This window comes from Exophiala aquamarina (assembly GCF_000709125.1).
Source record: "Exophiala aquamarina CBS 119918 chromosome Unknown aczIA-supercont1.3, whole genome shotgun sequence".
NCBI classification, from domain to species: Eukaryota; Fungi; Ascomycota; class Eurotiomycetes; order Chaetothyriales; family Herpotrichiellaceae; genus Exophiala; species Exophiala aquamarina.
In genome coordinates this window covers 786,445-797,609 of record NW_013550585.1, presented here as the reverse complement: position 1 = coordinate 797,609, position 11,165 = coordinate 786,445, and the positions used below count along the sequence as shown (strand labels likewise).

Here is an 11,165-nt window from a genome sequence, read left to right as displayed (position 1 = left end):
CTCTGTGGCGTCATCACCAACGGGCCCGCGAACAAGCCACTAGACGCCGTGGAGCTAGTGAAGCTCATCCTGAATGAAGAGTGCCGTCGCCTGGGCCGCGGCACATTCTACAGCCTGCCGCTACGCCAGCAGGCCGATACGGGCACTCCGTGTGACCTGGTCTTCATCGACGAGCTGTGGGGAAAGAAGAGCCGCGATGCATGGGATCAGGGGAATTGGAGAGACCGCCTTGAGTTGTGTGATTCTGGTATGTTCGTCTCTGGTCTCTGTCGAGTGGGGCGAACAGGAGCGTTTTCGAGACGAGGACTCGAAGCGGATCGATGATCGAACGAGTAAACTAGCTCACTAGCTGACTGCTTTCCCTTTATCCGCCGGATTTTTAGATGGCAAGATCGTTGCGAATGAGGACGTCATTCCTGTCTGTTGCCGGATCTTCAAGTTCGACGCCGACGCCGACGATTCGCCTCAAGCACCAGTGGCTTCCAGTGAGTTTTTTTCATTCTTGGTTTTTTCCGACCTCTCCAAAGAAGTCACCGATTTTTGGTTCGAATAATCGGCATTCATTCCTCCGCAGCATCTCCCATTCCATCCCATCGTCAGTAACAGCTAACAGCCCTCGACCAGTAGCAACAGCAAGCGCAGCTGCAACGGCACCGTCGGCAACACCATCGGCGTACATGCACAGATACGCGTCCCATAGCGACCCTGCCATCGCGGCCTTCAGCAGCAGCAAAATCGTCGCCTTCTCCCGCCCGCTCGACAGCCGGGCACGCGTGCTCATCACGTACCGCCACCAGCACTCGGCGCCAGAGCTCTACGAAGTCGACGCGATCGAACACACCGACGTGTCCATCAACTTCGCCACGCCCGGCGATCTATCCGAGACGTTCATCCCGCACTTTCAGGACAACTCGGTGGTGGTCTTCGGGAGGACGTCGAAGCACCCGAGCCAAGCAGAGCAGGCGGCGAGGCGCGCGAATACGCCGTTTCCAGTACGGAGCTACGTGCGCAGTAATCGGGAGGTGGTGCTGACGTTGATCAAGACGTGGAACGGCGGTGTGCATGTGGAAGGGTTGGACATGCCGGAGCATATCCGCATGCTTGACTATAGTGGCGTCAAGAGGATGTGGCAGGAGATCGACGCCAGGATATCCCTGTTGCCCGAGCAGATCCAGATCCGTAGGAACCTGGTCGTGGCTTTGGATAGGCGTCAGCCGCCGGAGGCTTGGGACTGATTGCCGGTGTTTTGTTTGATGGGGTTCTTTTAGGGCTTTTGGGTATGAGGCAAATGTCTCGTGTGAGATGACATGGTGTGTTGACAGTCAGATGACAGTAGGAAACGACCAGATGACTTGGAAGGCAAGGCAAGTAGAGACAGTGCAAGAGTTTTTGGCGATGGAATGAAATGGTTTGATGTGACGTGATTTGCAGTGGAGGAGAAGAGAGGTGCGTCGCCTTGTGTGGGTATTCGAACAACAAAAAGTTACATGTTTTTACTGGGAGATGATGGGATGGGGCAAAAATGTACAACTCAAATCAGCAAGAAAGTGAAACAAGCAGCGACACACAGAATCACACCGAGACATAGACAGAACCGAACGGTTGCCAGTCAGAATACTCAGCTTTGGTGCAATAATAAGGGGACAGCACTGAGGCTTAGCCCTACCGTTTTGGCTTGCTTGATTGCTACCTACCTGCATGGCCACTATCATTCGGACCGTGTACTCTCTTCCTCATCTTGTTTTGTATACACAAGGTTTCAGGACCTTAGCCTCCTCCATGGGGGAGACTTCGTCCTCGTCAGCGCCTCGTCTGGACTGCCCGCCCACAAACCTCGACTTGCCCTCATGCGACTGTGGCTGGCGCTGATACTCGTGACCGTTCCATTTCAGGCCCTTGTGTTTTCCCGCGGTAGGGATGCCAGACTTGACGAAGACCATCATGACAAACATCTTGTTGGTCTTGTCTACGGAGTCTTCTCGTAGCTGGAAGCCGCGGCGAGCGAAGACTTTTACAAAGGCTGAAATATCGGTGTCGTCTTGAGATCCAGAGCCAGCAGTTGTGTCTTCAGCCAAGAGGGGCTCTGTGGGGAGGCCGTCATCGTCAGGGTCGTTCCGTGAGGATTTGTTGGCATTTTGGATTTTTCTTCTCTTGCCAACACTGTTTTCCACGACAGAAGGTCCTCCTCCAGCGGCGCGAGAAACTCGACCAAAGCGCGATTTGACCTCGGCGACCCAGACTTCGCCCTTGCCGTCTCCCCGTAGTATGCGCCAAGCCTCCTCCACGAAGGACACCCAGTTAGTGCCCATCAAACTCAGGCAAAAGACCGCAATATCAGCTTCGCCGTCCCTCAAGGGTAAATTGGAGATATCAGCTTTGGTGACGTGTGAATTCGGTGTGTGCAGGTCATAATTGTGGAACTTGAGCTTCAAGGACTTGATGACAGATTGACAGCCACGAGCAAGTGGGGCATCGCCGCAGCCAAGGTCGGCGATGGTACAGGATCCAGTCTTGCGGCGAGGGAGTGGGTTGGTCTTGTTGGCAGACGGGTTTGTTAGAGTCCCGCGGGTTTTGACGTTTTTGATGTACTGATCAACCGGATTCTGAGGCCAAGAGTCCTTGACTTGTTGGGAAAAGCCGGCGTGGTACTCAGCAAAGAGGTCGGGGGAAGCAGCAAAGAGGTCCATGGCTGAGGAGGAGGTCGTGGTGTACAAGGTCTCGTTGAGATGGCGGAAGCGGGCAGAGGTCAGCTTGCTGCGCATTTTAGCTTGCAAAGGCGTCAGCTTGGTGATTGACGAGGGAACCGGTGGAAGTTTCTCCAGTATTCTAGATGGGGATGCCACAGCCTCGGAGGCTTTCGTCGAATGGGTCTCATTTCTACCGGCGTTCTCTTTTCTGTTCTCCCTGCGCTCTTGCCCTTGCGCGATGTTCGCATCTGAAGGGCGGTGTTTCTTGTCCCTGGTTTTAGCCTTAGGCCCCTTTTCGGAAGAGTTGTCACTACTCAAGACATCGTGGGAGCGCAAGGGCTTTTTATCTCTTGTGTCATGATTTGTCTTCTTCGCAGGTTGCTCTTCCTTACTGGCGTGTTTTGGCCGACTCTGATTGTCAGCCTTGTGAGCCTGTTTCAATCCGTTCTGTTGATTCCATAATCGGTCAAGTTCGCTGCCGGAGACCTTGGAGACGCGGCCGGTATGGGCACGTGCACTCTTTCTCTTGTTTGAGGCAGAAGTTGCGCTTCCGAGGGAGGAAGAATCTGTTTTGGTGGATGATGAGCTCTGCTCCTGGACGAGAGAGCTGGCAGGGACAGCCCAACCGGGGACAGCAAACATGGCCAACCCAGAAACGGGCAAAGGAATAAAATGAAAGGTTCACTCAGGAAGGCAGCAGATGAAATTTTAGTCAATCATTCTGCAGGTCTCAGGCGGAGTAACGGACCAGGGACCATGACCCCATCGATCAGCAATAAAGATCATATGCTGGAAGGGCCGCAGGATCTGAACCGAGGAAGATTTGTGCCTCTCGCGTTGATTCTTTTTTGGCTGGAAAGTCTTGGCGGGGATCAGAATTTGATGACAAGCCGGAAGCCGGAAGCCACAAGCCTAGACATCCTAAGTTGACACCCCTCGCGCCAGACCACTTAACCAATTGGAGAGCCTGTGGGACCGTCAGGGAGCCTAGGGGAGCCTAAGGGGGCCATCAGGAGCCTCGCGAGACACCAATTCCAGGCGCTAAGCCTGGAATGGCCCCAGGGGCATGGTTGGCATGCTCAGCATGCCAACCATGCCAGGCGTACAGAGTAGTGGTTGGTGTGTTCAAGCTTGTGAATTGTGACTTACCTATCTGAGGAGGAACTCTCGACCCGGTTAATTAGCTTGGAGGATGGATCTGGTCTATGGTAAGGAGCCACTCCACCGTCCAGACCAACTGTGCATACTCCGTGCAGTTTAACTGCCCAGATTTTGGAGGCTCGATGACGGAGTTCTGCCAGTGTACCTACAGGACATAGGGAGGTACCTAGGGAGGTAGCCAAAAGGTTGGTGTACCCTACTAGGTCAGGTTCCTGTGGTGTACTCTTGTATGGACCAGCAAGTACGGAGTACCGACAGTACGAGGACTTGTGGCATAGCCTGTGCTACCAGTACCTACACCAGTGCCTAATACCAGCGGCAGGACCCCCTCAGGGTTGTCGCTGCTGCGTACTCGATAGTCTCTGCATCAGTTGCCCCTCGGGCTCGTGCTTGTGCCCAACCAACCCAGGGCTCTTCTCACATTTGCCTTAATGCCCCGTGTGCCGCTCGTGCAGAACCCACAGCCGGCTCAAGCTTTGAGTTTGCTAGGCTGCATTCTGCAATGTACATGCATTGTACTACTGTAAATACTAATATTTGATCTACACAATGGTAATACTCGTTGATATCAGATCCATATCATGGTTTCTTTGGGTGTTCCTTTAATTTCTGCCTACCCCTCCCAAACTGTGATATAGGAAGTCAATCTGACCAGTCGGATCGTGCAGCAAGCGTCTAACTTGTTCAAGTATATAGCACGACGGTTGAGCAAATGAAGCGAACTCTTGTCCGGGCCCCGGACTAACACGAGGGTCTAGGGGATAGCAGGGGCGCTTGATTGGCAGGGTAGCTCCAGCCCGGGGGACGCAAATCATCGAATTCAGCTGAGGGCTACCGTTGAAAATGCGCCCATGACCAAATTTGACTGATCTAAATGGTTTGGTGGGCCTGTATCCCGGTTTTGTGTACGGAAGACTCCGCACTCCGTGAGTATAGGGAGTTTCGAGGGCTTGAACACTTAGTAGTGACTGGAAGGGCGACGATTGGAGGAGCCAGGACACATACTCGTAGGTCTTAGAGGCTTGGTCGGCTTAGTCTCATGTCCCCGTCATTCACCACGTTTGGGTCTGGAGACTGGACTTTCTCAACTGCGGTAGGGGGCACGCAACAGGGTTGGAAGGACGAGATGAACAAGAGGCATGCCCTACAATGACACTCAGCAAATGTTCGTGGGTGGGTCTCCAGGGAGAAAACCACGTTGTGGGCAGCCCAAGCTCTGCCTCTGCCTCTCTCTAGGCACCCTTAGGCCCAGTGCCGAGATAAACGATGATTGGCGACTAGGATTTGTCTGTCATAGGCGCCAAGAAGCCTGTCATTTATTCCAAAATGACAGCGTTTTGTCACTTATAGGGCCCGTTTAGTGTGGTCATGTGATGTACTAAGATGTCTATATTAAAGTACTTTACTAGCAAATTTTGCCATTAAAATGACCTACGTAGCGCTAAGCCCAGTATGTAGCGCTATGCCAAGCCTGTAAAAGCAGCCAGTGTCATGACGTCCGTCAAATATCCTCTATCCGTCATTTACTGCAGCCATTTGACTGTCATTCTACTATAGCGCCGGACACACTTGAATCCTCTTGACGACCGAGGGACCCCTCGCGAGCTGTGGACTCGTGGGTGGCGGCGGCCCAGTGGTCGCCCACCTCCCCGCTGATGTTCCCGGCATCCGGTGTCCATCGTGTCTATCAATGCGAATACTTAGTATCTGGATATCGATGCTCCCCTGGGCGCCTGAAGATCTTGCGCGATCCCTGGAGGGGTGTAACATCTTATGTTAGATACGGGGCAATGCAGGTATCAACAATAACCTGTACTCCGTAACATACTCCGTACACCCCAGTCAATATTCAATCCCAACGACATGGTGCAACCCCATCCAATCCCAGTCATGACGAGTTCTTGACTCCTCAGTCGACTCCCCGTAGGCTGGAGGCAGGCATTGATGCCCATCCTTGCTCCTGCAAAGTCAAACCCCCTACTCTGCGGCTCCCCTATGGAGGCTCTGAGTCTCTGGCCCGGTGGCAGATCAGACCACCCTGACGGAGGGCTGTACTCGTACGCAGGACTGTTAGTCTGTTACTAGGATCCGCACAAGCCACGCTTTACCCACCTCGTGCTCGGTATCATACTCGTCGGAAAGCGTGGCTGCCAGCTCCTGTCCTCCTCGCACAGAGCAGCTTCCCCATTTCATCTGCTCTGGTTTTAGCACCAGCTCTAATCTGTCACTATCTGCCCCTATCTTGCACTATCTCGCACTATCTCGCACTATCTTTGCCAGTCTGGTACGAGTAGTCTGAGTAGAATCCTAGATGCACGCACATGCGGATGGGAACATGCCCCCTGGGCCCTCTGCCTCTGGTGTTGTGGCCCTCGACCCCACGACGAACACACAAACTCCACCCTCCACCCGCCATACCATGTTTTTCAAGCAGCTTGCTTTACAAAACTAAAAGCCATCAAAACCGGTGCCGGGTTCAGTGTTTTCTTTTGGCGCCCGCCACTGAATACATACTCGTACTCGTACCCTTGCATCTTTCTGCACCTCGCTGCGTGATGTGAGGTACAAACCACTTTTCTGCCTAGCTCAACCCAACTCACTGGCCAAGTGCGAGTACGGAGTATCTACGGATAGGACATACGAGAGGTACCTCGTTGTTTCGTTCCGCCATTACAATCTATGTACCACAATTGCTGCACTTCCCAACTGCCACTGCCACTGCCACTCCTGCGCCATCACTGTGTGAGAACACGACAGGGGTTCTCGTGCCTTGGGCACTGTTGAGGATTTGCACCTCGAAAGGGCCTTCTGTTTTCAATAACGAACTGCCCAATCACCACCGCGCCGCAATCACCTCGCATGAGCGCCGCCAACATCCGTTGGATTAACACTACAAGCTCCCCCAGCCCGTTTCCGGGGTGCTTAGCTACGGCCTTCGGCAGGTTCCAACTCCCTGGATTTTGGACCTCGCCATTCTTCGTATTCTAACGCTTTTCATAGTCGTCAGATACCTTAGCGTAGGACATCCTGGCGCTTCCCGACTGACCCTGATCGGCGCTATGATCGTTTTGGGAGATACCTGGAACGAGGTCAAGAGATCCACTTCTAAATCGCACTCGAATGATAATATCGGCCCAGAACATGTCATCTGCTGCCTGAAGAATCTCTCTTCTTATGCCTTTATTTACCTGCTATAACCATCGGCCCGGCAGAGTCCCCAATACCTGGCCAAACGCCCCCAGCTAGGAGATCAGACTACATGACCACCTGTAGTCATGGCAGTGGGAGTCCCTGAGAACACTCTTGGCACGGAGCCTCTGTCTCCCGAAAATGAAGCCAAGGACTCGCCGAAATCAGAAGCTGCTTCCAACAGAAGCGACGACAATGCCGCTGAAGCTGCACAGAAGCAGGCCGCGAAGAGGCGCACCAAGACAGGATGCTTGAGTAAGTCGTTAGCAAACCCTCTAGCCAGTGTTCGCTTTTAATCTGTTTGATCCATTCCAGCCTGTCGAAAGAGGCGAATTAAATGTGGAGAGGAAAAGCCGGTCAGTCGATCCCGTCCACAGGAGACATGTGAATTCATCCTTACCATATCCAAGATATGCAAGAATTGCATCAAATCAAAACGTGATTGTGCCGGCTACATTCAGCCTCTTGTCTACAAACAACAGAATCACGGCCCACAACCGGATCTTCGTGATCCCTCCGGAACATCTTATTCAGCACATGCTGATCCTTTCAACGCTTCTTACTTCAACAATCCGCATCAAGTTGGTCAACCATTCCTAGGGCCCTGCTCGTCGATCGACCCTACTGGTACTCTCCCTTACCAGCATGTGCACTCCTCCCACTATGCACAGAACACGCAAATGCCACCTCCAGGTGCAATACATCAATCCAATTCGGCTGCCGGACAATACTATGCCTGGCAACCCAATCCAATGCAATCTACACCACTATACCACGGCATAGATACCACCGGGAGCGTTGCTCCCATGTTCCAAGTGCCATATCAGGACCAGGCCTCCTCTGGTCAATTCTCCCGCGGCCCTGCATTCGCCGATCCCTCAATCTATTCAGCGTCTCAGCCATTCTCACACAACCCAGCCCCTTTGTCAGCCATAAGCCCCATGCCTCACGAGTTTCCTGATCAGCCACATTTCTTTGATCCCAGTCAGCAACGACCCGCATTCTTGTCACAACCTTATGGAGTTCTTCAAGGAGATATAGTGGGTATGTAGTCAAATATAATGTTTTTTGGCTCTTCCACGTTTCCTGCACTAAATTCTATCAATAGAAAATGATTCCAGAAAATACAATGTGCAAGGTTTCGTCCAACCTCCAGCTCTTTCATCCGTCCAGAGTGGCGCCCTTGCTACTGCACCTGTGATGGAGTACCAGGGGCCTAGTGACGACTACGAAGATCCAGAAGACCCATACGATGTCGAAATGGAGGATCGAGACATCTCCTTCCAGGATGCCGCTCAAAACCTGACCGAAATTCTTGATCGTTCAGGACGAGGGAGTTGGCAACAATCAAAACGCCCAGTCTCCAAACGACAACCGCAGCAGACCCTGGTAACGTTCAAGCCAAGATTAACACTATCTCCGCTGCAGGACGAGAGGAATGAGCGGATCTTCTGCCACTTTGTCGAGGTTTCCAGTCATTGCATGTCCATCTACGAACGACATCATTTCTCTCCGATCTCCGCCCCAGCCCGCACATTATGGAACTTCACCATCCCAGCCTTGGCTCTGTCGCATGCTGCACTCGCGCATGCCATTCTAGCACTCGGAGCACTCCATCTCGCCAAGTTGCAAGGCACCTCGGAAGATCTGGCAGTCAAACACTTTACATATTCGGTCCGCAGAGTGGGAAAACTCCTCGGTCTTCCCAATCGACGCCATGAGATCGCAACACTCGCCACGGTGTTAGTCCTAGGATTCTACGAAGTGCTTACTGGTGACCATTCGCGATGGAATCTGCATCTTCGAGGAGCTACAAAGTTGGTCCTAGAACACGACTACGCAGCCATGACCAAGATTGCCAGGCGGATGAGGAGCGGGGCAAAGGCGAGAGTCAATCAGTGGACAGCACAATTCGCCTTGACCGAAGAGAATTATGGTCGAGTAGCTGGAATCCCACTGGCACTACTCGATGATGTTGATTGGGAAGTCGATACTGGTCTCGTCTCTCGGCTCACAGGTATCCCGATCGACTATGACTCACAGTTTCAGCCTCAATTTCCTCCCCAGGAACTTAAGATGAATCTAAGCGACAAGGACGTTGAAGATTTCAAAGCTAAAATGGACCTTAGATGGTGGTATTGCAAACAGGACATCTTTCAGAGCATGATCAGTGGCGACCAACTACTGATGCCATACGATCAGTGGATTTATTGTCCACCGAGGGGTCAATTCGGACGAGCAGACAACCCTTACGCTACGTTAGATCATTTTATGTTGGCCATGGCTCGACTGGCAGATTTTGGAGGTAAAGACCGACATCGTAAACAACGGGCAGTAAAGGCTCAAGGGGGGCAGTGGAAACCCCCTGGCTGGCTCTTTGGACCTCAGGGACCCCCTGGCCCTCCTCGTCACGGACCTCCTGTGCCTCGTGGGCCTCCCCAAGGCGAACCCAGAAGGGGATCTGGAACGTCGTCCCAATCAGCAACCTCCCGCAAAAACAGCTCATCCACCAAATCCGATGGTGCCAGCGTGGTAAGACCCTCGCCAGCGCCAAGTGCGAATGAAGGCAGAGTCAGGCAAAGTAGACCGGGTCCGCCAGGCCCGTCAGGTGGTTCAATGCCCAGCGCCGGCAACACTCCTCCAATGTATGGAATGATGCCACCAAGCGCAGATATTCATGTGCACTCTGCATTCAAGAACATGGACGCCTCAATCAATGATCCCGCATTCCAACCATTACGTGAAGAAAGGCATCCCACGCCCACAACATCGCTCGAAGAAGACACCGCCAGGGCATTTGCCGAACATGCAGAGATCACCAAAGCCTTTGACTGTTTCAAGTCCTCCCTCGGTGCTGATTTTGAACCACTGAAACAATCGGCAACACAGCCATTGACGACTCCTTTTGGCCCAGCCCTGATCTTTCGAAATGCTGGCGTTGCAGGAATCTGGTTGTTTTACCACGTGGGCCGCATTCTCTTGTGGCGATTCCATCCGGAAATGCCTCCAGCCGCCATGGTCTCAGCAGGAGTGACGGCTCACATGAGTAAAGAACATGCGCAGACGGTCGGGAAGATCTGTGCTGGGCTCTACTCCGCACAGCATTATGGGCAGAGTGCAGATGGGGCACTCGATCCCCAATTTGCAGGTGCATTGATGGAAAGTACCTTTCAGCTACTTTTTGCAGCTGTTCAATACCAAGATGCCGCCCAAAGAGGATGGACTATCACCAAGCTACAAGATGTCGCCCGAAGATGTGGCTGGCAAACATCGGGTGCGGTTGCCGCAGCCTGTGAAATCGCGTGGGAAAAAATGGGGCAAGCAGGAAGAGGTCCCCCATACGAAAGAACGCTTGACCACAAGAACAGAGATGCAAGAGTCAGTGGTGCTTATTCAAGGTCTGATCGGCCAGTCCGAGAGTCTAGTCAAGGATCCAACCCTGTTTCTGAGTACGAGTCCGAGTTTGTCAATCATGATCGAAGCTTGATTGATAGATCTAGCTCTACAAGGACGCACTGGGCATTAGGGTTGTTGTCTGTCGAGGAGGACATTAAGAAAATGAGTCTCGGAGAGGAATGACCAATCAGTCGTAAGCGATTGATTCTTCACTACGTATTTCAAACGCACAGTACGAAAAGAAGGCGGGAATGTGGTGATTTCGCAACGACAACGGACCTCCCCAAGGACCACCACCTTCTGTAAACGTTGGGTGTTTCGCTCTTGCTACAAAAGATATGAAGATCAAGGTTTGCGAGTTTTGCGGTCATCGTCTTCACAACAGCACAGCCACTCCATTCCTCTCACACTTAATGATCACCTAGGACTCATATTTCAGGACCTTAAACCGCATCACAACACCACATCAGCTATAGATTACCATTTTCAATACTGACCAATACGATGCCAGAATCATCTCCCTCAACCGGCTCTTGCTACTTCGACCTTCCACAGGCAGAATGCCGTGCCAGTAGTGGAGGCACACCAACATCACCGTGCACACAATCTCCAAAGGACACTGGGGTTGATGCCTCTTTCCGGAGCAACGCCAATCGACGAACGAGGTCAGACTACAGCAGTGTACTCAAACGTGTGCATGTGCAAGCCATTGTGGAAGACCTAGCAGACAGC

At 52.6% G+C, this 11,165-nt stretch overlaps 2 protein-coding genes across 2 annotated transcripts; one reads left to right on the top strand and one right to left on the bottom strand.

Moving 5' to 3' along the window:
* Window positions 1-1,733: 1,733 nt before the first annotated feature.
* A1O9_03873 (uncharacterized protein) lies at window positions 1,734-3,329 on the bottom strand (the record flags this gene model as incomplete). The annotated part of the gene is made up of 1 exon (XM_013406166.1): window positions 1,734-3,329. One exon carries the CDS (start codon window positions 3,327-3,329, stop codon window positions 1,734-1,736), a length of 1,596 nt encoding a protein of 531 aa, XP_013261620.1.
* A 3,794-nt stretch (window positions 3,330-7,123) lies between these two features.
* A1O9_03872 (uncharacterized protein) lies at window positions 7,124-10,616 on the top strand (the record flags this gene model as incomplete). The annotated part of the gene is made up of 4 exons (XM_013406165.1): window positions 7,124-7,292; window positions 7,353-7,393; window positions 7,448-8,081; window positions 8,146-10,616. The coding sequence occupies 4 exons, from the start codon at window positions 7,124-7,126 to the stop codon at window positions 10,614-10,616; spliced, it is 3,315 nt and encodes a 1,104-aa protein (XP_013261619.1).
* Between the last annotated feature and the right edge of the window lie 549 nt (window positions 10,617-11,165).